This window comes from Triticum urartu, chromosome 2 (genome assembly GCF_003073215.2).
Source record: "Triticum urartu cultivar G1812 chromosome 2, Tu2.1, whole genome shotgun sequence".
Taxonomy (NCBI): Eukaryota; Viridiplantae; Streptophyta; class Magnoliopsida; order Poales; family Poaceae; genus Triticum; species Triticum urartu.
The window spans coordinates 458,191-485,777 of record NC_053023.1 but is presented as its reverse complement, the minus strand read 5'-3'; the positions used below and the strand labels follow the sequence as shown (position 1 = coordinate 485,777).

At 44.7% G+C, this 27,587-nt stretch overlaps 1 protein-coding gene across 2 annotated transcripts; it reads right to left on the bottom strand.

Annotated features, from left to right (window-relative positions):
- Positions 1-351: 351 nt before the first annotated feature.
- On the bottom strand, positions 352-27,587 carry LOC125540545. 2 transcript variants are annotated; one of them, XM_048704162.1, is made up of 8 exons: positions 27,409-27,587; positions 27,103-27,233; positions 9,913-10,038; positions 9,397-9,648; positions 8,924-9,064; positions 8,710-8,807; positions 8,225-8,585; positions 352-1,045 (listed from the first exon to the last, which is right to left on the bottom strand). In XM_048704162.1, exons 1-8 carry the CDS (start codon positions 27,580-27,582, stop codon positions 631-633), a joined length of 1,698 nt encoding a protein of 565 aa, XP_048560119.1. In that variant the 5' UTR covers positions 27,583-27,587; the 3' UTR covers positions 352-630. The 2 variants fall into 2 exon arrangements, with proteins under 2 accessions (XP_048560119.1, XP_048560120.1); XM_048704163.1 differs by lacking the exons at positions 27,103-27,233; positions 27,409-27,587 and adding an exon at positions 10,293-10,418.

The window sequence follows — 27,587 nt, the reverse complement described above, 5'->3', positions numbered from 1 at the left end:
TCAGAGAAAAAAACAATGAAATAACCAGTCCAGGGAAGGTCGTAGAGCCTTCCCAAAACCGGTGGAAAGGAAATGAGAATGGACCGGCCCATATACCGGGCGCTCTCTCACTGGTTCAAGGACTGCGTTGAATCATAGATAAAAATACATCACCACTGACTTCCTGACTCCCAAAATCCAGAGCTCACATATTTTGGGACGCCTGTTGAAAACCCCAGCACTGAAACTAGCATGATAACTTAGGAAATAAGGTGTTGTAAAGTAATCTCAATGCCCCAAACAACGACCGAACTGAAAAAGCAATGGCTGGAAGAATGTGCAACGATTCAAGACTGTAACATTTCTCACAAGCAACACAATAATCCAACTTATATAGTCCACCGTGAGGTGGGTGGATGAACTGTAAATACATATTTCGTATCGAACAGTGGTGCATACACAGCCACATCAAACAGAGGTACATTCAGTAAAGGCGCTAGTGGTGTGTGAATTCTCTCACACAACCATACAAATACATAGCTAATATAGTGGAATTGTTACAAATCATACAGTTACAAATACACAGCTCATATATATACTCTGAAATCAAGTAGTAGCAGGCACAGGCCTGTGGATGAGTTGGTGGAAGCCCTAAACCCTGAGGAAATCCAGCTCCAGCAGATGGCCATCGACGTAATGCGCTTTTCCAACAAGATCCATGCCCTCGTCGTCCTTGTATACACGACACCCGTAGGGACCAATGGATATGGTGTAGCCAAGCTCGGCGAGCTGGCCAGTGGAGACGAGGTTGGCCTCAAGCCCTGGGACGTACAGAACATCTCGCAGGGTCATGTTCGTGGTGTTCACCGATCCGCGGCCATGGAATGGCATATGCCCCATAGTCGGCGTGTCGATAAACTGATCGCCGGAGGCTGGCATGTAGTCGATCAAATATTTGAGGTATCCTGTCATATGCTGCGGGGCAGCAGATGCAACACGCCAGGGTCGCTCAGGTGTACTGTCAGGAGTCAGTAAGCTCGAGTTGTCGGCAGCTACAGGTTCAGATCTGGTGATCAAACAGAGCAGCCCAAGAGTTAATCAGCACAATGGATGGATCAAGATTCAAGACTGAGATCTTAGTTCGAAGAGAGAAGCAGTCTTAAACAGTCCATCAAATTTTTACTTGTGCAGAGGATTTCTCATAAATTGGTATAACTGGGTGAATGGCAACTTAGTTTCAAAAATAAGCATCAAACAATCTAGAATTAACTTTAGAGAGTTCATCGTCAAATTCGAAACTGAACAGTCAAAAACCGATTGAAAATCAAGGGATGCGTATTTTTTGGTAAGCAAAGGGGAACAGAGTAAGTAAGGGCAGCGAGATCCGCCCGAGAAACTTGGTGCGGTCTGCCCTAACACGGAATTAATTATCACGCCGGCCGTCGCTCTCGTTGGATCTATGATACTGGGTCTAGCATTTCCGTGAGAGGCAATCTGAGAACCTCTCCAGGCACTTTGTCTGTCCGGCTGGTCGGGTACTTCTTGTCCTTGTGGCTGAATAAGTACCAATCATTTCTGGTCTTTTGTTCTAATCTTGCATTGTTCTATTTGAGCATGGCTCGAGATATGGTTACTGAGGTAAACTTATGTTTCAGCGGATCTGGTGAGGTTGCTGGTATTATTAACAACATGGTGAATGCTTTCAAAGGAGTGATTCAGAGAACTTCAAATGACATCCGTAGCATTCATCCATCAACTTCTATTCTCATACAAGTCCTGGAATTTTTGGGTCGTGGCAGAGCTATGGTGCAGTCAATACTTGCCAGTGCTCTGACATGTTGGATTGTTTGGATCCAAGCTCGGGGAAAGGGACAAAGGTACATATTCTTTTTGAATAACATAAAATATGTTTTGCAAAAGGACTGCCATTCAGGATTACTCCCTCCCAATGTACAGAGTAATTTAGTTTCACCGATTGACAAGTACTACATAGTGAGCTACCTCGAGGAATATTAGGTTCCACTTGTGAGATATTTGGATGGGGATTCTCTGAAGAAGCCACGCCGTTCGTCCTTGGACAGATTTACTGAAGAGTTCTGCACTTTCATCCGTGATAGCCAGATGACTTGGAAAGTTCAAACTAGCATTTCTTCTTTGGTACACTCATTAAACACATCAACGATCAATGGAGGAGATTTATCCATTCCCCTTCATAATAAAGGGTAGGATGGTATTTCTCAGAAATTGGTTGCGTTTTGAGTACACGTCATGAGCCGGACCAGCAGTGGGTCTGTACTGTAGCACGGATAAGAAATCCAAAAATAAAATAAAATAAAATTAATCGTGCGTCTACATGGGTTCAACTAGGAACTCCTGCGGTTGTGAACTACTCCCTCCGTCCCATAATATAAGACGTTTTTTGAGACTACACTAGTGTCAAAAAACATCCTATATTATGGGACGGAGGAAGTACTAGTTTGATAACCAGTAGAACCAACTAACTTCGTTGGTAAACATGTAGTGCGCCATGTTATCTGTACACATAAAAACAAAATTGACGTACTGTAGTATATCAAACTGGGCCGGACACTGTAGCGAACCAACAGGGTATTTTGTAGCTAATGCGTATTTTTACAACAGAAAAAAACTAATGCGGGTTTTCAATTTTTAAAATATATTTTGATAACACGGATGCTTTTTAAAATGCAAAATATTTTCTATTTTCTAGGACCTAAGCATTTTTTCTTTTCTATTTTTTCGTCTGCCCTCTCTTTTTTAGTTAATTCATTTTTCTCCTTTTGAACTTTATTATTCTTTATGAAACTTGTTCGAAAATTTGAAAAAAAAATAGAATACCAGAAAATATTCTTGTTTTCAAATATTGTTTAATTTTTTAAAAAATATATGTTCTGCAATTTCATAAAATGTTCCATTTTTCGAATATTTTGTTAAAAAATATAAGAAATTTTTTTGTTTCAACATAATGGTGATAAACTATATAAAGCACACGGTTTGCAATTTTTGTTCAAAATTTTCATCAATTGTTGCTAATTTGATAACAATTTCGGACAAAATGTTCAAACTTGTAAAGTTTTCAACAATTTGAAATTATAAAATGTTAGTAAATTTCTAGAAATGGTAGTACATAAGAATATGTTCATGTTGATTGATAAATGACGGAAATTACAACTAACAGAAGCATTCAAATTAGGGAAAAAAATACATGCTCACGGATGCACCCGTTTGACATAGTCTCGCACACTCCTTTCAACTAGTGCTTGCTTGGACTATGGATAAATAGCCCCAACTTCTTGTAATAGCCTGACAAGGGCATATGAGGTATCCATGCTAGGTATTAATGACTTTTGACACCGTTTACATGTCGCGACACATCCGGCCATTTATCAGCCTTTTTTCATCGAGAAAACTCCAGAAAATGCAAAACTTGTCAAAAATCCAAATAACTTGGCATGATGCCTTGAATTGGTCATAGAAGCTAGTGAAAAAATTTGGGCCAGTTGATGGATGTCGAAAAACAATGAGTTTTCAAACAAATCTTTCTGGCCTACTCGAACACCCTCCGTTGAACATAGTCTATTTTTGGACGTCCCTAAAGTGATCCCCACTTTTGCAAAAAGGTGGGCATGGTAATGGTAGGCATTTATGCCTGGTTTGGACGACTTTCTAAACTGTATGCGAGTTCAGACACGTCCTGCCATTTAACGGCATTTTTTAACTAAGAAAACTTCAGAAAATGTAAAACTTGAAGAAAACCCAAACAATTTGGCATGGTGCCTTTAATTGGTCATACAAGGCCATGAAAAAATGGGATCATTTAAAGGGATGTCGAGAAATGAGGTGCTTCCAAACAGACCCTTCTGGCATATCTGAACACTCTCTATTGACCATGGTATTTTTTGAAAATTTCAGACTGACACCAACTTCTGCAAGAAGGTGAGCATTCTCATGTTAGGCATCCGTGCCTGATTTGAATGACTTCCGACACCGTATGCACGGTGCAACATGTTATGCCATTAATTAGCCTTTTTCACTGAGAAAACTTTAAAAAAATGAAGAACTTGTCGAAAACCCAAACAACTTCCTATCATGCCTTGAATTTGTCAGACAAGGTGAACAAAAAAGGTATGTATGTGGAAGTCGATCGCACGTATAAAAAACCAAGGCAAGATGGTTAGCCGGTGTCCACACGTGAATCAATTCGCTTCCTGGAATTCGTACGTGCGGCGCTGAGTAGCGCCAGTACACGTAGCGGGTACCACAAACTACGTACAATACCCAACACTACTAGCTTAGCTACCAGAGGAGGATTTGTGGCTCTCGGTGCCATGCACCCCTATATGAATATAGCATTAATAAATATATCAAGAAATTTCAAAAAATTCTGAAATTTTGGAATATCAAACCTGGGTGCCCATTAAACACCCGTGTTCAGTTTCGTGGGGAATGGATACCCATGGTAATCTCGGTAAAAAAGTTAAACCATTCCCATGTATAGGGAAAAAAGAATGGATGGATCGTATGTCGGACCGTATTTCCTTCACCAGGGATACCACGGCCACCCATTCCCCACGAAATTGAATACGGGTGTACAACGGGCACCCGGGTTTGATATCCCAAAATTTCAGAATTTTTTGATATTTTTTTAATGATATACTCATATAGGGGTGTGTGGCACGTGAGAGCTGCAATGCATTTTCCCTTAGCTACCTCCTTCTTCCTTCTTTTTCATTCAGATAGGAGGACAGAGCATTCAAACGCATGCATGCATGCATCTCAAGCACTATATGTGAGTATTTGTAAAAAAACAAAGTATTATTTTTTTGTGGAAAACTATTATATGTGACTGCAAGTATATGTAAGCACGTGCATTGCCCCCCCCCCCCCCCCCCCCCCCGGCCTGGGTTCGGTGCAAGCTAAATAGATGCATTTGAATCTAGTAACAACCCATGCATGTTAGATGACTGAAAACAAGATTTGAATCCACTGACTCAAACTTGTTGCAGAAGAAACGAAATGAAATAAAAACTAATATAAAATCAAATTATTGAATTTTTATAAAAGAAATGATTAGTGGCTTTGGTATTGCCCTCTAGGAAGAAAGAAAATGAAATAAAACTAAAACAAACAATAGTAATAGAGTTTCTAAGAAAGGATGAATAAATGGCACTGGTATTACACTTCAAGAAGAAATAAAATAAAATAAAGATCTAAAACAAACAATGAAAATAAATATGCAAACAATATACACAAAAATTACGCATTACAAAAATATTCAAGAATAAGCATATATAATAGGGAATTTTAAAATTTCAATAGAAATGAATTAGTGGCATTGATATTGACCATAAGGAAGAAACAAAATAAAATAAAAATAATGAAGTTTTATGAGGAACAATGAATTAGTGACACTGGTATACCTTTAAGAAGAGAGAATTTAAAAAAAATCAAATAACGACAAAATTGGCACACAATTTCCACTGAAATTTTCCTTTTTTGTAATATGCAATAATAAATGTACAATAGTGAAACTCTCACAAAGAAAAGTATCTAAGAAGGTATGAATTAGTGGCATTGGTATTTCATTAAAAAGGAAAGAAAATAAAATAAAAACAAAATGAAAATCAAAACAATGAAGTTTTCTAAGAAAGAATGAATTAGTGGCTGTGGTATTACCCTTTAAGAAGAAATAAATGAAAAAAAATCAAAATCAATAGAATGAAGTGTTATAAGAACGAATGAATTTTTGGCTTTGGTATTACCTTTTGAGAAGATTAGAATGAAGTAAAACTAAAAATAAAATCATAATAACAAAGTTTTTTAAAGAAAGAATGAATTAGTGGCATGTTATTACTGTTAAAGAAGAAAGAAAGTAAAAAGGATAATAAAACAAATAATGACAAAACTTACACATAATTTACACAAAAATACGCTTTTTTATAATATGCAAGAATAAATATATAATAGTGAAATTTTCACAAAGAGGAAGTTTCCTAAGAATGAATTAGTTGCATTGGTATTACCATTAAAAAACAAAAACGTGAGATTTTGAAAGGAAGAAGGAATTACTCTTTAAGCTGAAAGAAAAAAAATGATAATTAAACAAATAATGACAAAACTTACACAAAAATTGCGCTTTTTTACAATATGCAAAAATAAACGTATAGTAGTGAAATTTTCACAAAAAGGAAGGTATGAATTAGTGCCATTGGTATTACCATTAAAGAAGAAAGAAAATGAAAAAAAAATCCAAATAATGAAATTTTCAAGGAAGAAGAAATTAGTGATGTTGGTATTACCCTTTAAGAAGAAATGAAACAAAATGAAAACATGAAAAAATAACAAAATTTGCACAAAAGTGACGCTTTAAAAAAATTCAAGCATAAGCAGGTAAAAGAGGAATTTTCATATTAAAATAAGTTTTCTAAAATATAATTAATTAGTGGCATTGGTATTACCTAAAAGAAGAACAAAAAATGCAAAATGGTAAAGTTTTATAAGAATCAGTGAATTTGTGACATTGGTATTACCCTTTAAGAAGAAAGAAAATGAAAACAAATGCACACAACTTTGCACTAAAATTGCACATTTTGGTAGTCGCAAAGAATAATCATACAATAGTGCAATTTTTGCATATATTTTATAGTATTTAGTGGTTGGAGATACATCGTGCTGCAAATAATTAGTGGTTGGAGATACATCGTGCTGCAAATTGGTGGCTAGATGTCAAAGGTGGTCGTGGTGATCTGTTAGCTTCGCGTTGCTGTTTGTTCGTCGCATGATGGCTCCTCCAGTTTCATTTTCAGTCTCCTCTTAGTTGTGAGTTATCTAGACCTCGTGGTGGTATCTATTGCTCTTGCTAGCATGTATAATTGTACTAGCTAGATGCTTCTATTCGGCGTGATGTTTCAATGCTACCAAGTGGGGGGTGTTTCATCTTTGTTGCTTTTATTCCCAGTAGTAGTTTGTATTAGGGGCTTAAAAGACCATGTGGTTTTAGCGAACTTTGGGCGTAGCGGGGATAGCATTACGTGCCGGCTTAACCAACCCCCTATCTATGCTGCAGAACTTGCCGCTTGTGATTTTAATCCTGTGACTGTGGAATAAATACCCTATATTCCCCCGCAAAAAAATAGATCATGTGGTTTCTTATAATGGAAATCAAAGGGGGTTGCCCTCCTTATGATAAAAAACTGTGTCACCATCGATACAATCCAGGGAACACAATACCATTCTACCGCAGGTCCATAGATTATTGCTCCTTTTGGATGCAACAAAGGAAAAAGGGATACCCCCAATGGTTCAGCTGACAAAGCAAACCATGCCCTCCAGCCCACAAACAGCTAGCAGCAGTTGCATTATGTCTCCTTACTTGAACTGAAGAATGATGAATGCGTGACATTGATTCATCGTTCTTCACTTCAAGTAAGGAGATATGTTGCATTAGTTTACAGAAAGAGGAAAAAAATTGCACTACGTGGATGTGTGCACACGTACCTAGTTTGCCACTGCACACGAGCAAAATACGCCCTTCCCACCACTTCATAGTAGGGGATCACATTCAGTTCAGACAGCCTCGATTAGGATTGAACAAAATTCCGACAGGACCTAGCTAGTTCAATCGTAGATAAAGATTCATCCTGGCTGATTTCTCGTCTCCAAGTCCCAAAATCTAGATTTATGTTGAGACTATAAGTTTGCACTTAATGTGGACTATTTAAGTTGGATTATGTTGCTGTGCGAGAAGATATTGCAGTCTTTAGTTGTTGTACTTGTACATGCTTTGACTGATTGTTTTTCCGCATCAAGCCAGTGCTATATGGTGCTTTAATTTATTTTTCTTTAGATGAGGTAAAAGAGTTAGGGGGCACTTCATTGACACTTTTTTTTGTAGCGAAACTCTCATGCGATCCCACAATTATGTATGATATTTTCTAAGTTTTTATCACTGAAAAAAATAGCGTGCTATAGCGTCGCTAATAGCACGCTATAGCGTATTGAGAATTGTCTCGCTAAATTTATCGGTGTACAACATTTCGCTAATAGCATGCTATAGCGCAATATAGCACGCTAATAGCATATTTTGAGGTCGCCGCTATTTTGCTGTAGCGCGCTATTTTTTTCATTGGTTTTTATGCGCGCTGACCTGCTGTAACTTTCGACTTGTAGTATCGCTTTTACAGGGAATACATATGCTCGGGACTGGAGACAAAGATGAAAAGCATACCTGGAGGCGAGACGTCGATTCTTTTGAAATGCAGCCCTTGTGTCACCCCGTTTATGATTTTGTGTCTTCTGAGCCAAGCATTGCCTTGATACCACCCTGCAGCCCTTGTTCTGTCTACTCTTCCTAATGCGGTAGTGTCGTGTGTTCACTGTGGCCTTGCTGCAATCACTTACCAATGATAAAAGTGTGACTAAAGCCAAGATGCTATGTCCATTGAATACACAAATAGGATCAACACGGTATAGGCCAAGAAGTAGATTGAAGCCATCCATCGAGCAAACACGGTGTAAGTCAAGTTCACATGAAGGAGAACAAAAACTTGTATCGACTTCAGGGCATCGTGTCCTGCCGCTGACATCTGCTGCAATATCAATAGAAAGAAGACAACCGTTATTCTTCAAGGTGCCATTGAATGAACACGCTCGAAATAGCACGGAGAACTCGAGGGCGGGGCGAGTGCAACATATCATAGAATGAAGCCTCACCTCCTTTCTGCAGTGAACTATCGGTGACGCTGAAATTCACACCTTCAGTCCCTAAACTCTTCGTGAACAGCGGCTTTTGCACGGGCTTGCGGCGCACGCTAGTTAGCAAAGACATGTGAAGTTCTTTAGTTCAGGCAAGGGAAAAACAGTTGCCACGGTTTAGGTAGAAATAATTGCATCAGTAGGATGCGTGTATGTGTGTGTATGCATATACCTGGTACACCTTTTCACACATATGAACGGATTGGAAGTTGAATGGTGAATGTCGGGGCCAGCTGAAAATTGGCTATGCTTATATTGTTCAGCAAGGGTGTCAACAATACACCACATGATGTCCATGTCGATTCCTTTTTTCCTTTCATAGGATAACAAAAACAAGTTTGTGAGAATGAATATGAAAGACATACTGTTACTCCATCAGAGCAATGGAGTTAGCAAGTTACGTATAGACAAATACTTGCATCGGCAGAATTGCATAATCTGTCATAAACTGTGCTTAGCTGCCTACCCTTCTGTTGTAAACTTACTAATGATCTCACTGTTTTGAGAGCTTCTGAATTGGTTGTAGTTTGTGATGTAAGATCAAACTACTTTGTTTTCTGGTTGCACTACTGCAAAAAGGGTAAACAGCAGTTTCTTTTCCCCTATAAATGAAACAAAACCAGAAGCAGAATATCCCGTACATACCAGATAATTTTTTCCTTGTCGATGCGCAGCATGAAATCAATTGTATTCTTTATATTTCTTCTGATACTTTGGTACGAGGCAAAACATTCGTTCAAGCACTGCTGCCTGACTCGATTAAATATGCTGCGTAGTATTGCCTTGCCATAGGTCTTGAGAAACATTCTGTCCGGGTCAAAATCCCGGCACGCACACATCAGGAGGGTAGTCTTGCCTATCGCTACCATCCCAATGATGGGCAAGGGTTGATGAACTCTAGTGGAACAAAATCGTAAAGTTCGTCAGGTATGCATGGGTATGTATCAAACATGCGCTTAATTATATATGCTGATCAAATTATGTTCGTACACGACTAAGAATTATTATTATTATGTGTGGCAGGACTAAGAATTATTGTGGCAGTAGACAGTGGATCTTGTAATTATCCACTGCAGGAGAGCCGAAATAATCTCTAAAAAGGAAGAGGGCTAGAAGAATTTAGAGTTGGTGTGTTATTACGGTAGGTACGTATGGGCATACCTGTTTTTTGACTTTTCTCCAGGATCATCAACAAGTGTGTCCGTCATCAGCTCATTGTGGAGTCTGTTGACATCTTGGTTCACCTTCTTGTGCATGGTGCTTTCCTCTTTGAACATCGCTTCCAGCCTAAAAGATGCGCAGAAATCATATCTATACAGTATTTTATGAACTGAAATTCAGCGAGGAGCAAACCGAAGAGGAGAACCCCAATTCAGCGACCAGAAGGAAAGCAGAGAAGAGCAAGAAAGCGTGGATTAATTCGTGGCTCCCCTCACATGCATGGTATTTCCGGCGGTTGTGTGATCCCTTGGAGAGCGTGGATCCGCGCGCGGGACTGCGATAGAAGAAGGGGATGGGTAATCGTGTTAGCAGGTCAGTACCTCGATAAGGCGGCTCCAGGTAGCATGGCGCAACGAGCTTCGAGGAGAAGGAGTTTGTGCAGCAGGGGGACGCAGCGAACGAGCGAGGGGAGGGAGGGGATCCTGTGACTTTTTCTGTCGGCCGAAAGTTTGCTCCTCCCTTTTGCTGGATGGTCATTTCTGGCACGCGGGGGGTATCTTTCCACGCGCTAGCGTACGCGTAACGCAGCATGACTTTCTCAGAAAAAAAAAAGCGCAGTAAAGTCAATAGAAAACAAATCTATCTGGCTAGCAAGACATAGGTCATCTCTCTTCTTCCTCTCTTCCCGAAGAGCTCCCCGGAGAGAGTGGAAACCATGGAGGAGCCGTTTGCTTTAGATCCCCGCCATGGCAGGAGGTACTATCCATTTCCGTTTGCTCATGAACTTTGCGTAGCGCTATGGCCTTCTGTGCCGCGGATCTTGTTATTCTTCCCCGCCTCATCTACTGCTCCTCCCCATCCAAATCAATTTCTTCGCCCAGATCATGCGATCTATATATATATATATATCTTTCAATTCTAACCCGTTTGTCCTGATGCCCGGCAACTTTCTGATTATTATTTTCGTTGCAAATTCTTGCTGTTTGTCCAAATCAGAGCGCCAGCTGCCTTGATTGGGGCCACTAGTTTGCTTTTTTCCTTTACACATGGAACTTGCGGGTTAACGTCTACATGTACTCCCTCCGTTTTTATTTAGTCCGCGTATTAGCTAAGCTTTGTAAACTTTGACAGAGTTTATAAACAAAAATATTAACCTGTATAATAATAAATTAACACCATTAGATTTATTATTGAATGTACTTTCACATCATATAGATTTGTTATGATATATGTTTATATTGTTTTCAATAAACTTGGTCAAACTTTACTAAGTTTGATTTCAGTCAACTCTAATATGCAAAGTAAATAAAAACGGAGGGAGTAGTTTTGTATGTTTGGCTGACTGGATGTGTTTCAACTTGTCTACTTACATAATTTCTCTTCTAGGACAAAACAGGAGTGCTCGTCCAAAGTGTCATCTTTACTACACGTAAATATAACAAGTTTGTTGTTGGCTTTAGCAAATAGCTAGTCAAGCCGTGACATAATTGAACATGAAGTTGACAACAAGGGCGCAAAGCAAATGATCACTTAGTTTTGTCTTCGAAGAATTATCTCCCTCTCATTTCTAGTTTTGTCCTTGAAGAATTATCTAAATCGTTTGGTGAAAACCTCGGCTCTAGGTCAGTGAGACACAAAACTCTTAGGCCTTGTGCAATCCAGGTGCTTAAGACGGGTGGTAGAGAGAGAAAATCTGTTTTTTTTCTTACATCAGAGGTACCCGGTGCTTACGTAAGTAAACAGGTGCCTACTTGGGAAAGTAACCGCACCTTTTCCTCTTGCGTCTGCTCCATTTAATCATCTATATAGGCTTGCTACCATTGTGCAAAGCTAATTTTAGATAGGCTCTTACTGACATGTCAATACTCTCCCTCCTTAAGCACTTGCATTAAAGCACCCAACATTGTATATGGTCTTATGTGGCATGGACAGTTTGCATGGTACACAGCTACATACATTTAAACATACTATGATAAAACTTCCAGAGTTTGGAAGCAAGTTTCCAATCTTTGGAAGCAAGTCACTTAGTTTCTAGTAAGTTAGCATATGCTAGTTATGCACCAATGTAAAATAAATAAGATATCATTTTGAGAAACGCAAGTTAATTTAAAATACAATGATGGCAAAAACATTTTGAAGGGCACCGTATATTAAGTTAAAAGAGACTGCATGTCTTGCTCCAATCAATTCGGTAGATACTACATTGTTTCGAGACCAAAGTGAAAAAAAATTCTAAGCTTGGTTAGTCGTTTGTGTTCTTACGGTTGATGGCACTCTCCTCCCTGTAGCTAGTCGAGACACTCTCAGCACTTCTTTGTTTCATGTTCTCTCGGTCGCTCATGTTCCTTGACTTACCGTGCAGCTCATATCTGGTGGTCAGATTGTTGACTCTAGTTGTAGAGTCATTATCGACTTTGATTCATGTTCCTTGACGCTCTGATGGTCTCTGGGAGCTTGACTGACTTCACCTTCCCTCTGCTGCCACCGACGCCAGTTTCACAACCCCTGTTGCTGCATCTACCAGCTCTTTTTAGCAGTGGCATGCATCATCATCTTGGACATTTATGTGGTTCTCGTCTCTTGTCCTTGGTTCATCGTGGTGTTCTAAGATCTATCTATGGTAACGCTTCGTTGGATTGTATGGGTTGTAGGCTTGGTAAGCCTATTCAGCTACCCTATCCTCATATCGAGTCAGTGTTCGAGCGCTCTTTTGATCTCATTCACTCTGATGTTTGTGGACCGGCTCACTTCGATTCGAAAGGAGGTCATTGCTACTTTATAATCTTTATAGATGATATTTCTCGGTACACTTGGATCTATTTCATGTCTTCTCATGGCGAGCTCTTATCTATATACAAAAAAATTGTTGCCATGATTCATACCCAGTTTTCCACTTCTTTTCGTGTTTTTCATGCAGATTCAGCTGGTGAGTATATCTCCCATCCGCTGCGAGGATTCCTTGCTGAGCAGGGCACTCTTACACAGTTCTCTTGTACTGGTGCTCATGCCTAGAACGGTGTGGCTGAGTGCAAGCATCGTCACCTCTTTGAGAAGGCGTGTGCGATGATGATCGCCGCCTCACTTCTGGGCTGAGGCTGTTACCACTTCCACCTATCTCATCAACATTCAACCATCTTCTTCTCTACAAGGTGGTATTCCTCTCGAGCGTCTTTTTTGGTCGTTGATTATTCGGCGCTTCATTTTCTTGGTTGCGTTTGGTATGTTTTGCTTGCCCTCGTGAACGCACCAAACTGTTCACTCAGTTTGCTGAGTGTGTCTTTATTGGATACAGTGATGAAAATAAGGTCTATCGGTGTTGGGATCCTATTAGTCGCTAGATGCATATTTCTTGGGATGCAACCTTCGATGAGTATCATCCCTTCTACCCGTGCCCATCCTCCTCCACCTATTCCACGGAGGAGATCTCTTTTCTTACGTTTCCAAATACACCTCCCTCTATGCCCAGTATTCCTACTCCTCGTCCCGCTATTGCAAATCCGACGCCATCCTCTCCTACAGTTTCTTCACCTCCCTCGTCGCATGACTCTCCACCTTTGTCACTGATACCTTCCCCTTCTCCACCTTCATCACCGATACATTCCCCGTCTCCACCTCTAGTGATTCCAGCTCTTTCCTCCTTTCATTTTCATTATACTCGTCGTCCACGTGTTGTGGATGAGTCTATTGATGTGCCTTCTAATTCTGGTGTGTCGTCTTCCTCCTCTCAGCCAACTTATGGTCTTTGTTGTCGACCTTGTCCACCCCTAGACTGATATTCTCCATCTCTCTACAGTCTTTCGACCATTCTTGAGCCGACTTCTTATCAAGATGTTGTTGTTCATCCTGAATGGTAGTTTGCGATGGCAGAGAAGATTGCTGCCCTTGAGCGCACCGACACATGGGATCTGGTTTATCTTCCTCCCCGTGTTCGTCCTATCACTTGTAAGTGAGTCTATAAGATTAAGACTCGGTCTGTTGGTTCTCTTGAGTGTTATAAACCTCGTCTTGTGGCTCATGGCTTTCAGCACGAGTATGCTCGTGATTACAATGAGAATTTTGCCCCTATGGCCCATATGACCACTGTCCCACACCTCTCGTTGTGGACTCTGTTCTCCACTGGTCTGTGTCTCAGCTTGATGTTAAGAATGCCTTTCTTAATGGTGAGTTCCATGAGGAAGTTCACATTTAGCCACCACTTGGGTATTCAGTTCCGATGGCATGGTTTTTCATCTTCGTCGCTCTCTCTATGGCCTTAAGCAAGCCCCCCGTGCTTTGGTTTGAGCGTTTTGCCTCGGTGGTCACAATAGCTAGTTTTTCGCCCAGTCCTCATGATCCAGTGTTGTTTGTCCACCTTTCTCCTCGTGGTCGCACTCTTATTCTTCTATATGTTGATGAATTGATCATCGCCGGCGATGATATTGAGTACATTGCCTTTGTCAAGGCCCGTCTCTGTGAGCAGCTTTCTATGTCTGATCTTGGTCCTCTTCGTTACTTTCCTGGGATTGAGATTTCCTCCACATCTTTTGGATTTTTAGTTCCAAAAAAATATATCTAGGACCTTCTTGCTCGTGCGGCTCTTAGCTAGTGATGAGCGCACTCTTAAGACTCCTATGGAGCTTAATGTTCACCTTCGTGCTTCTAATGGTGAGCCTTTTCTGATCTGACTCGTTATCGTCATCTTGTTGGAGTCTTGTCTATCTCGTTGTCACACGTCCAGATATCTCTTATCCTGTCCATATCCTGAGTCAGTTTGTTTCTTCTCCCACTTTGGTTCACTATAGTCACCTTCTTCGTGTTCTACGATATCTTCGTGGCACGATCTCTCACCATCTCTTCTTTCCTCATTACAGCTCCAGGCCTATTCAGATGCTACCTGGGCTACTGATCCTTCAGATCGCCATTCACTTTCTACTTACTGTGTCTTTCTTGGTGGTTCTCTCGTTGCCTGGAAGATGAAGAAACAGACTCCAGTTTCCCGTTCGAGTGCACAGGCAGAGTTGCGGGCTATGGCTCTTCTCACGCCAAAGGTGACTTGGTTACGTTAGTTATTTGAGGATTTTGGTGTTACTGTTACTACAACTACACTCTTATCAGACAGTACAAGTGCTATCAGTATTGCGCCGGGCCCTGTGAAGCATGAGCTTACCAAGCATATTGGTGTTGATGCTTTCTTTGTGCGCGCTAGTGTGCAGGACCATGTTATTGCTCTCCAGTATGTGCCTTCTGAGTTACAGTTGGTGGACTTCTTCACGAAGGCCCGGACTAGAGCGCAACATGGATTTTACCTCTCCAAATTCAGTGTTGTGGATCCTCCATGAGTTTGAGGGGGGCCTGTTAGAGTTATATTTATGGTGGCCTTTGGCCTTTTACATTATGTCCTTTGCCCCCCTCTCCCCACGTACATGAATTGAGCGAGTGGAGGATCCCCGCGATGGCAGGAGGTACTATCCATTTCCGTTTGCTCCTCAACTTCTCCGTAGCGCGATGGCCAAGAGTTACCCAACGCCTTTTGTGCTGCGTGTGGATCTTTTTATTCTTCCCCCGTCTCATCTACTGCTCCTCTCCATCCAACTCAAATTCTTCGCCCAATTCATATATCTTGCAATTCTGACCCGTTTGTCCGGATGCCCAAGCCGCTTTCTGGTTATTTTTTGTTGCAAATCCATGTCGTTTGTCCAAATCAGAGTGCCCGCTACCTTTGATTGGGCGACTAGTTTCCTTTCTCTTTATTACATGGAACTTGCAGGTTCACGCCTACATGCAGTTTTATATATTTCGCTGACTCGATGTCTTTCAACTTGTCTAGCTAGTTACATAATTCTTGTTCTACAACTCTAATGCAGAGAAACAAGCAATGTAAAACAGGAGTGTGTTCATCCAAAATATCATCATTACTACATGTATTTTGTTATTGGCTTTTGCAATTATGTCACGGCTTGACTAGCTGTTAAGGGAGGCGTTTATTTCTCCATGAAAGCCTCCCTGTGGAACGGCTGTGTAACCAAATTAGAGATGAAATCTGCCTCCTAATTAAGGCCTTGTTCGGTAAAGCCACTCCCCAAGTGGATTGGAGTGGATTTGCGGGGAATTTGAACTAGATGGGATTTAATCCCTGCCAATACCCGTCAATCCCTCTCATTTGTCATGGAACCGAACAAGGCCTAAGGGAAGTGTGGGAGTAGGGTTTTCCCCATGTACAGTTGAGCTGATTATTTTTTCCAGTCTCAGGCCCTCTTTTGCATTCTTCTTTCTTTCTTAAGGCATCTTGCCTTTGTAAAGTGACCCCCCCCCCCTACTATAATAAAAAGGCAGAGCACCTGCCATTCCGGTCAAAAACAAAGCAAATGATCACTTAGTTTTGTCCTTGAAGAATTATCTAAATCTTTTGGTGAAAACCTCATAGCTATGCCAGTCAGACACAAAGCTCTTATGTGCCATGGACCATTTACATGGTACACAACTACATACATTTGAACATATACTATCATAAAACTTCCAAACTTTGGAAGCAAGTTGCCAATCAATCATCATCGCTTAGTTTGTAGTAAGTTACACATATGCTAGTTATGCACCAATGTAAAAGAATAATTAAGATACCATTTTATAGAATGCAAATTAATTTAAAATACAATGATGACGAAAACATTCTGAGGGCTAAATTAATTTAAGATATATTAAGTTAAAAGAGAGTACATGTCCTGCTCCAATCAATTCAGTAGATACTACATTGTTTCAATACCAAAGTGAAAAACAATTCTAAGCTTGGTTAGCAGTTTTTATTGTACTCAACAACCTATGATGATCGGCAACGCCTTTTAGTTCGCCCATAAACTTGAAGCAACCAAAGAATCATATTGCTCCACACTATTGAGCAGATCAAAAGTATTTCGATTTAGAGTTAACATAAGTTCAGATCTTGTGAAGCTATTTTCAGCTCACATTTCTTACCTTATAGATAAACAGCAAAATGGAATAATGCTTCCAATTATGCATCCAACATTAATAAATAGTCCCGGGAAAGATCAGTAAGGTAAAACAAAAGTAATTAGTAACATACAAGGAACCCCATTGCCATTGTCACATTGTAAATCAACATAACACATAGAGGGCATACTGTGAAGTTTTTTTAGTTGTATCACTATATAAAGTAGCCAGCGTAAACGACATGATAGGCTAATATCGCGGAAAATTCATATATCCAATAAAAGAAACACAAAACAAAGCACAACCATATTTCTTGTAGGTTCAGGAACACGTTAACATGGTCTTTTCCGGGTTAGCTTCGATCCCACATGCCGGCACGATGAAACCGAGCAACTTCCCCGAAGGTGTTGGAACTAATATTGTTATTAGTGCTAGGTTTAGATTGTTAGCTTTTGTTTTTGAGCCATGCATGTAGTAGTAGCCGTGGCAGTGTGCACCCATAGAGGCGTGTTCATGTGTCTGCATGCAAGCTAAATATTTTGTGCACTAGTTCGTGTGTTTAGCCGAGTCAAATGCATGCATGGTTAGTTAGTGGGCTAGCTAAAAGCTTAGTTCGTTGGCATCATGCAACATGTATGGCCAGGTCGTGAGTAGTGGCTGGTCATACATGGCCAAGTCGTGTGGATACCGAGTTGCCGACTGATTTTAGAAGGTGGTGTGTTACTGCATCAGTTAGTGCGTGCATGCATTACTTAACCCCTTGTATAAATATGACATTGAATGCAGTCCATGTGAGTGCCAAGGGAGAGTCTCGGCAAAGCTTCTGTGTTCTTTCTTGGTGTATATGAGTGTGTGTTCTTGTGTGTAGAATTTCTCACCGTGGGTGTGTTTGTGAGAGAGAAGAAGTGCACTGTGCATGCCACGAGAGGTCTCTGGATGTTCATTATCTTCTTCCACCTTGAGTTTGTGTGTGTGTGTGTGTGTGTGTGTGTGTGTGTGTGTGTGTGTGTGTGTGTGTGTGTGTGTGTGTGTGTGTGTGTGTTCCTGGGCAGAACCAACAGAAGGCACCCCAAAAACACACATTTCCGGGTTAAGCTTCATGTCATATCTCATGTGAGATGCAAAGGTCTCTGCCAAATTGGCTACGAGATCAGTCTCCTTGGCCGACTTGATGATGATGCCATCGACATATGCTTCCACATTCCTACTAACCTGCGAATGTAAACAATTCTACACACAAAACCACATGTCTCCTCAAATTCTTAACAAAATGCTCCTCGAGATCTTGCTAGTCATGGATGATGTCTACAGGCAAGTTGTTGATCCAAACATAAGAAGAGACCTCGGGCATCAATGGGACATTTAGCATGGCCACCTGATCATTGCCTCTACCAATCGTACAAGCAATACGATAATTGTCCAACCAAGTATTTGACTTTGAGGTACCATTATATGTTTCGATGCCAGAAGCAATATAGAATTACTCGGGTAGCTACATGGTGCGGATCTCCTAACTTAAGAACGTCAGGCAGAGGAACCTGAGCCACTTAAGAGACCATGATCAGCCTTAGCCAAATGGTCCGTGCACGACCACCCAATTCTGTGCCAGAACATCCCACGCATCCCGAGGCCTGCCGGGTGAATAACACCAAGGAGGGTCATCTCGACAACGGAGAGAACCATCCCGTCGATGAGGAGAAACATCCCCGCACTACGGTGAACCATCAGAGTGCCGAGGGGAATCGTCATTGCATCACCGGGAGAAATACCCCGAAGGCATGACGAAACATCCTGCCTCTGGGAAGAAACATCCGGCGACAATCTGCGCGATCACGGTTAGCACTCAGCACCACCCCGATCATCATGACGCCAATTATTGAGCTGACTTGGCTGAGCTGATTCGAAAGTAACAACATGACTCACCGTGCGCCCGCATGCCGACTGGCGATAGAGCAGGAAGGCAATCCGTCGATTACTGGGAATATGCATTATTCTCATTGACTGCTGCCTTCACAAAGTTGGCCATCCGAGGATTGTTTTTGCGAGATCCCTTTCCTCTTATTGCCTCGTGTCTGCTAGTACGGTGGGTGCAGTCAAGTTCTGCATTGGGGGGGGGGGGGGGGAGGAAAACCCAGAAATCACCTGCATTACCGATCGCCAGGGAGTCATGAACGTCGCGGCCCGCCTAACCATCGATGGAGAACACAGTGGCAATGTCGACTTACTCCGATCGCTCCACGCCCACACGCCTCCACTAACTACCTCAAACGCTCTAGGCGATTGCACTTGGCGAAGGTGGCCACGCGTGCAGCCTCCAGGGCCTTCTCCACCAGGGAGTCACCCATAAGGCTATGTTTGGTTGTGAGTGAGAGAACTTCCCGGGTACAAAAAGCACGGGTGCAATTTCCTTGACACATTGGAATCCACGGGGTATAATCCCATCACCATTTGGTGCCTCAGGGGACGAGGTTCTCTAGCCTCTGCGAAGAAAAGAGAGAACAGAAAAAAGGGATTCCTCTTCAACCTGACGCATCCACTGAACTAGCGAGATTCATCTTCAACCTTGGTCAAATCAGCACCACCAGCCACCAGCTGCAGGAAGGGATGAAATTCGCCGCCATAAGATCCAAAATCGCAGGAGTACAGGGGGGCAGTGGGTGAGCGGAAGCCGTGGGCTCGTCGGTGTCGCGGGCGGAACGACGACATGGTCGCTGCGGTGGCGCTGTGGCAGCCAAGGCGTTGCATGGTGGCGGGGATGGGATGTGCTTGTCCAAGAACAGCGGCGGCGGAGGTAGTTTGAGCAAGCAAGGAAGAGAGAGCACCGCGAGGGAATCTTCCATGGGTCAGGGGTAGTTTTTATTTAGCCCAGGGATTTAACGGGGATGGGGCCAGATAACCCTCTCTTTCGCGTTGACCAAATGAGCAGCCACGTAGCCCGGGGAAGGGCTTCCACGGGTGGCGGCTACCCAAGGAAAAGGCCGGGTTCCCGGGGGGGTCTGGGGCAACCAAATGAGGCCTAATAGGCATGCACAGGAGCTGATTGATAGCTCTGGACTTCGCCACAGAAGCCACGGTACCATAATCGTTCTCGGCACCATCATTACCCATAGTGACATTGCAAGTAGGATCGTCGTCGCGCGGTGGTGGGCTGTTGGCCATGAAGATCTCTGCCACAGAAGCGCTGCTGCCAAAAATTTCATCCCTGTCAGATCCATACCAAGAGGGTTAGAATGAGTCAGGGTTGATCATATTGACTAGCCAACAAGCGAGGTTGTTTGGGCTGTCGGTGGTGCTTCCCGGTTCAAATCCTTTTGCAGGGTGACGTAGCACAACGAGGCGGGGATGCTAGACTTGTAGGCTTGGCATGGGAAGGTCGTCGCCCACAAATGCATCAGGCGGTGGTGATCATGGCGCGCTCGGGTGTGCTTGTTGTATGGAGACAGAAGGTCGGACAGGGAGAGTATGGTGAGGGCTAACAGCGAGGCAGGAAAGAAGGAGGCTGGAGGGAAGATCACTAGGTTGGGCGGTGCCTACATAGGTCTTGGGTGGGGCGTATGGCAACGCATCCATGCCTCGCACCATGGATGGATGGCTGGGAGCATTGGGGGGGGGGGGGGGGGGGGGGGGGGGGGGGGGGGGGGGGGGGGGGGGGGGGGGGGGGGGGGGGGGGGGGGGTGGGTGACGAGGCATAGTGCACCCCACCCCCTCCCCCTCTATTATCCCTTTCTTTTTTCTTTTTGAAAATTGAAAAAACAACTATTATTTTGGAATTCGTTGGAGGGGCAAATGGAGTCTAAATGAGTTGCAGATTTAAAGATGGCCTCTCTAGACTATTCCAAAGATCCACAAAAATAACTAGGGTGTTTGGCACATGTCTATATTTTCTTTAGAAAATAAATCCATTTAAATGGGTTAAGTGGGTTGAGCTATAGCTAGGTGATGTGGCTCGGGTAAAATCATGAGATAACTATGGTAGCTACTTAATGATATTAGAAGGCAACGTGCAAAGTTTCAAGTGGAAGGTAGTGGTCGAACACCGAAAAGGAAAATGGTTTTGATAATCCTTAATAAATAAAAGGTCAAAATTAAATAGGGGTTGGTTTTAATCAAATATGTGGGGTTTTTAGAATAATGATTGTGACTCTCTAATAATATTTGGAGGCTATATCTAGGGTTCTCAAGAGATTTCACCATGTGAATTTCCTTGATTTAAAATAGATGAAGACTATTTTTCATTTTTATTGAATGACATTTTAATTAGGGTTGGTATTTTACTAATATCGATGGTTTAGTGAGCCTCATTTCATGTTTTAAGAACGATGGCATGATCATGCAAAAATAAAATAACAAACAGTATCAATACAGGGTATTACCCTGGTCTGTTACACATGTGGGCGCCGCCGGCTGTAGCGGGAGTAGGGTGACGGCTGGACGCTGCTAGAGAATGTGTAGGCACCAGTGCCCATGCCGATGTGTCCGGTGCTGAGCCGTCGTGCCAAGGGGGCCTAATAGAACATCACCTCTCTTAACATATATACTATATATATTTTTTTTGAGAATTTTTATAAACTTCCAAACATGTGCAGTTTCCGCTTTTTCTTACTGTAATTGTACATAGGGTGATAGGGGTCACTAGGGGATCAAAACTTGCCTTGTAGTATGCAGTAGGGAAACCTACAGTTCGCGCTAGAGAAAAACATCAATGCACAGCCAAATCCTCCAGTTCCGTCAGTTCCCAGCTGCATGATTCACAGCTACCCCCGTTTGATTTGACACCTCCGCTTATCTCATGGTTCACGTTAATCATCTAACGTACTATCTCCACTGTTCCATTCCGCAGATGTTCCATGACAATTCAAGAAAGGAATGCATCGCACCAGCTGAAGATGGATGGTGCGTATTCTAATGGGTCTATGGCGATGAAAATGTATGGTCTTATTATTACTTTGCTGGGCTTCATCGTTCCATTGCTCCGGCAAATCTATTGTGCCATAGTTTGCAATAGAAGTTCGGGAGCTCTTCAGCCTTGGGATGTCACAGGTGAGACTTTAACCATCGAATACTCCATGTTGTATTGAGCAAGATGCTGAAGTAGTTCTATAGCTACGAAGAATAACACGATTGTATTATCCTGCAGACGAGGTTTGCTTTGTCAGCCGCACCATTGGCGATACTAGTGGTGCTACCCCTTCTTTTGTCGGGGGAATCCGCCGTCGTCCCAATACTTTCAAAAAGAGATACTATATTATAAGTACTGGCACTAGCAGCAACCCATTTTACATCAAATCCAAAAGGGGGGTTGGTCTCAGGATTTCCGCCAGAAGGCTTCGTTTGTTGGCTGCCATTCGAAAACGCCGTTGTTCTCGTTGGCTCTATGATACCGGGGCTAGTATTTGCATCACCGGAGACATTAGTATACTTCGAGGTGTACACAATGCTGTTCATATGTATTCGCGTGGAGTCAGTGGAACCGAATTAGTCTCCAGTAAGTGTGGGCGCATATCGGGTAGAGTGAAGCTTTCTGGAATCAGATACTTCCCTGGTGCTAAGGTAAACTTGATCAGCGGAGGCCTCTTGGGATCCCTAGGCTGTGAAACCACACAGAACGCTAAAGGATGCAAGATCATCAAGGACGGGCAGGTCATTGGTGGGGGCCGCCTACTGTGGGACCGCACATACTCCATCGACTACCTGGACGACAAGTTGCTCGGTGTAATTTGCCCCCACTGCCGACATTAGTTATGATGTTCTTCATTCTTGAGCATCTCAGTGAAAGATGATTTGATTTGTCTCCAGGGTTTGTGAGAAATTTTGTGTGAGAAAGATGGTTTGTTTTGTCTTTAGGGTTTGTGAGAAATTTTGTTTGAGAAAGATGGTTTGTTTTGTCTTCATTCTGGAACAAAGTACTCCACACGCATAGGGCCGGGTTGGTCGTCCAAAAGTAATCAACATGTGAACGGCTCGATGCATTTTGCAGTTGAGGTGGGTGAAGAGTGAACTTCAGACATTAATTGCTCTTGGTGACTCAGATTTTGCAGTAGGAGATTATGTTGATGAGCTATGTATTCCTGTTTCTGACCATTTGGTCGTGTTTCGCTGTAAACTTTTTGGTACTTTGTGGCCTGGACTTCTTTTTGATACTCGGTGGCTTGCACTTACTTTATACTCTTTTGATGCTTTCGGCGATTGAAAAGCATTTAATAAAATGACTTCTTCAAAAATATACTAATTACTCTCTATTGGCAGTGGTTGCCAAAGAATGAGCGGACTTTGTTGGTTTCAGTTGTGAGATCTAGAAACGGCTTGTAGTAGTCGTTACTAGGTGGTCCACGAACCTGGTTATAGTTTTTATTATCTCTCGTGTTCCTTGTCTTACCATGATTGAGAATTAATAGATTGAAAGTTTTCTCGGAAAAAAAGCTCCATCGATGTTTGTTGTCAATGTGACCTTGTATTTCATCAAAGGGTCATTTTTTTCTATAATTTATATGTCGCTGACATGGAGCCCATATGGCCAACATTTTGGCACGTGTCAGGGGCTATTTCGTGAGGACAAAAAAATTCAAGTTTCTTTTTGGTAAAATAACAGGCCACACGTCATCTGGTGGCTGACGGCGGGACCTGCACCATGCAAGTGAGCCTAGTTAGTGTCGCTTTCGTATCCAAACATGATTTGCACCATATTTGCATGTCTGAGCCAAATTTTTACACCAGTTCGATGTATGCCATAAATTCTAGCACCAAAGTGACCGTTCATGACAAGTTCTAGCACCACCGATGTAATTGACTCAAAACAGAACAATAAGGATTGCGCCGGCGAGGTGCAGCGCGGTACTGCTGCTGGCTGGGCACGCTGGTCCGTGGTGGAGTTGCTAGGGCGTGAGTCTGGCGCCCTGGCCCATGCGCCCGAGTGGTGTGGCATGGAGGTGCTGCAGCTGGCTGGCCGCGGTGTGGCTGTGCCACTCTAAAGCTTCGATGACGCTGATGGGTTCTTCGGCCTGGCTTCGCGGATCTGCAGTTGTGAAGACGGTGGCTGCGGGACGCAGGGCAATGATACCGGGGCTGCGGCCCCGGATCGATGGCTGGGACGGCATGGGCTGCTACAGCAGCCGAGGACAGTGGATTCAGAGCGGTGCCCTCGGATCTGACACGGCAAGCCATCGTTTCCCTGCTGCATGGGATGTTGTAGCGGGCCATCGTGTGAGGGCTATGGCGGCTGACGAGGGGGGGTGTGCTCTTCACAATGGGCTTGGCTCCGGTGGTCTGGGTATCCATGTGTGCCCAGATTTGCAAGCTCATTGATAGGAGATGAGTGACTTGGGTGAAAGCTTTTGACGATGTTGGCGCCTGCGGGCGTTGTGACCTTATTGGAGGCGATGTTGTGGAGGCCCTCCTCTCCTTTCATGTGCTTGGGCTCTCCGCGTGAGAACCTAAACTCTAGTTTTCTGTGTGGGCGGTGACAGAGTTTACGTCATAACCTTCTTGGAGGCGTCGCTTGGGAGGGCCAGACTTTGGATGTTGTGCGGGGCTCTTTCATTTTCATTGGTGGCGACTCCGGGATCTTTTGTTGAGAGCCGAGGCGGCGGCCTCGGGCAGCGATGTGACGATGGCTCCAGGAGGCAGGGCTGCTTGTCGGCATGGCTTGGGTGAGGACCTTGAGCTGGGGGCGGCAAGGTTGTTGGTTTGATCGACACATCCCAATGCGGGCACTGAACAGCATGTCAGGGCGGCAACCCCATATGTGGTGCGGCGTTCGTGGCTGTGTGCGGTTGTCCTGGGAGCCTAGGCTGCGGGTAGTTGTATTGTGTAACGTTGCTACTCGAGGGTGAGTGGTGGCATGTCGGGGCGGTGGCCCCGAAAGGCGGTGGTAGTTGAGTGCGCACGACGCGTCAGAGCAGTAGATGTCAAGGTGGCGGCCCCAAGAGGCAGTGACGGTTGAGTGCGCACAACACGTCAAAGTAGTAGATGTCGAGGTGGCAGCCTCAAGAGATTTGCAGCTTCAAGGACATGGACCTTGTGTCGTGCGGGCGACGTGGTTGTCAGCGATGTTGGTCGTTGGCATGTCAGTTGTTGCAACTACCGTAGGGCTATGGAGTGCTTGCCCTTCCGTTGTCGCGGGTGAGTCTCGAGTCCGCTCCTCCTATAGCAGCCACAACTTCTTCTCTCCTGCGGTCATGGAAGGTCAGCTTGATCGGTGGAGCGGGCCCCGTTGATGTGTGTTTTGGTTGGTTGGCGTTTGTTGTCGTGTTCGAGATGCCGTCTATGAGGGTGGACTTTGCCCTGTGTGTTTTAGTCTTTGGGAGTGGGCTTAGCCCTTGTTGTTCTCATTTTAGCCCGGGTTTGCATAATTTTCTTAGGTCGTAACGCTCCCCTCCCGCAACGCTCCCACGAGCATCGGGGGGGGGGGGGTCTAGCGCCGCCGCGAGCCCCCTCCTCGCACCTCCCTCCCCTCACCACCGCCTCGACGTACTGGTGAGCAAAGACCGGCTAGTGCTGGCGGCGGCGGGGCACTCTCCTTCCCCCGCTCGATTTGGCGGGCGCGGGCCTCCGGGTCGGGCAGCGGTGCGGCGTTTGCTCGGGGTGCGGCGGCATGACGGCAGCAGTCGGTGGTGGATTCGCGGGTTGTGGGCGGCGGTGTGAAGGGGCTGCAGTGGTGATGGTGCACGGTGGGTTCCAGCGGCGTCGGACGGCCAGATCTGGGCCCAGGCGGCGCGAGCTGCGGACGTCTACCCTTGCCGTGGTAGCGGCTGGTGGTGGTTGGTGGGCGTGTTGGTCAGGCTCCAGGCGTTCCGCCAGCTGGACGACGGCGGCAGCGCAGGTGGGCTCCCCGGTGAGTATTCTTGGCGATTGGCGGTGGTCCGTGGGGGTACTCCTTGCCGGTGGTCGGATCTGCGTTGGTAGCTTTGCGCGGGTCTGAGTCGGCTGCTGCGGTGGGGCGGCACAGGGGTGTGTTCGTTGCGGAGGTTGGCTAGAGGGATGGGCGGCACCGACGTGCTCGGGCCACCCGTCACTGGCATAGGGGGTGTGCCGGTCCGGATGCGTCCGCTCCCCCTTTCCCCGTCCGTGTGTGGGTTGCCGCAGCTCCAACGATGTTCAAGGCGAGGCGTATGCTATGGTTCGTCGGTCAGGGGTGTCCCTGTGGTTCAAAGTTGCTCTCTTTGGATGGTCTTGGGGGTGTTTGGAAGCTGGGCAACGGCCCTGGCGGTGGGAGGCACGACGTTTGTGGGCGGAACTTGCGCCTCGGGTGCAGGTGAGCGGCCATGGCCATGCGGGTGGGTGGTCGCTGGTGGTTGATATGCTAGGTTGCATCGGAGGGGTGGGCGCGCCGGGGTACATCACTTGCCCAATCTTGTATTGGCCGGCGGCGGCGGCGTCTGTGGACACAGTATCCTTCATGAAGGCTCCGTCGCGGTGCCCTTACTCCTTCGAGGTGCTCCGGGTGAAAACTCGATCTTTGGGATCGAATGGTGGCGGCTATCAGTGGTCGTTCCCTTCTAGGAGGCACCATCTTGGAGTCTTGTCCCGTCGTTTTCCGTCTCACCTCTCCTCGGAAGCTTGGAGGTCTCCGTTGGCTCCAAGCGGTTCATCCTCGTGCATGTGTAGTGGCTTGGTAGTCGTTGAGGTGGTGTGGCGGTGCTCGGCATCTTTGTATCTTGCCTTGGGTGTGTGTGTCGTGTGCGGTGGTGGCGTGAGTTTGTATTATGTTGCTTGTGGATCGTTGCTTTATATATAAAGCGGGACGAAAGCTTTTTTAAGTATAATTATCTTCTATTCTTAATTAATATATGAGGCAACCTTTGCCTCCGTTTTAGAAAAAAAAAACAAGATCGCCGCTCTGATGGTGTGCTGCAGGTACAAAATCGTTTCATTGGGAGAAAATTTGTTTACTTTTTTTCTTTGCAGATAGAGAAAATTTGATTACAATGGTGCTAAATTTTCGCTTCGTGGTAGATGTAATCTGCTCCAGAGACTTGTGCTCGGTGCGTGTGTGTGATAGATTTATTTGTTTCTAAGCACAATCATAGTTTTAAATAGCCAGCTATAGCTCGCTATAACTTTTTCAAGGTGTCATTAAATGATTGTCTTTATAAATAGCCCGATGTAACCTGCTTTAGCCCGCTATAGCTCCGCTATAGTCCGATTTGAAGGCCCGCCACTATTTTCCATAGCCCGCTATTTAAAACGTTCACAGCCCAACTACATTCCACATGCATCAGGTTGCTACCTCGACTGGTCGAACTGAGGATAAATAAGGAGTGATCATACCTTGCACGCCGAGATCCGGCGACGTGAGGTCGGCTCCCGTACAGGCAGACGGACGCCGCTTCTTGGTCACTGACGTCCCAGGCGATGGGGGAGGTGGTGACCGAGTACGCCCTGGCGTCCGGCATGAACGCCTGGTCAGTGCAACATCATCATTTTGTTAGAGCAGCAGCGGAGCGAAGGCTGGCCGTGTGGCTGCAATGTGGGGCCCCAGGGGCAGGGGCGGCCGTGTGATTCGGTGGTAACGGAGGGGCCAAGAGTGACGGACGGTTCGTAAGGGAAAGGGAGCGGCGGGAGGAGCATGAGCACCTGGGTGGCGGCCTCGTCGGCGGACTGACCGGCGGTCTCCCTGATCTCCATCGGCGTCCTCCTGCTTGAGCACCGTGATACTGGCGGAATGAGGTGGCGGCGAGGCGGGGGCGGAGCACGGTGGATTCGGTTGGGTGAAGAGGGCGGGGGAGTGAGGTGCCGGAGCGACAGCATCTGCA

Coding starts and splice junctions, on each gene's coding strand:
- LOC125540545 (XM_048704162.1), bottom strand. CDS start 27,582: ATGCTGTCGCTCCGGCACCTCACTCCCCCGCCCTCTTCACCCAACCGA. Junction 9,065..9,396: donor GACAAGGAAAAAATTATCTG/GTATGTACGGGA, acceptor ATCCTATGAAAG/GAAAAAAGGAATCGACATGG. Junction 8,586..8,709: donor TAGTTCACTGCAGAAAGGAG/GTGAGGCTTCAT, acceptor TTGATATTGCAG/CAGATGTCAGCGGCAGGACA.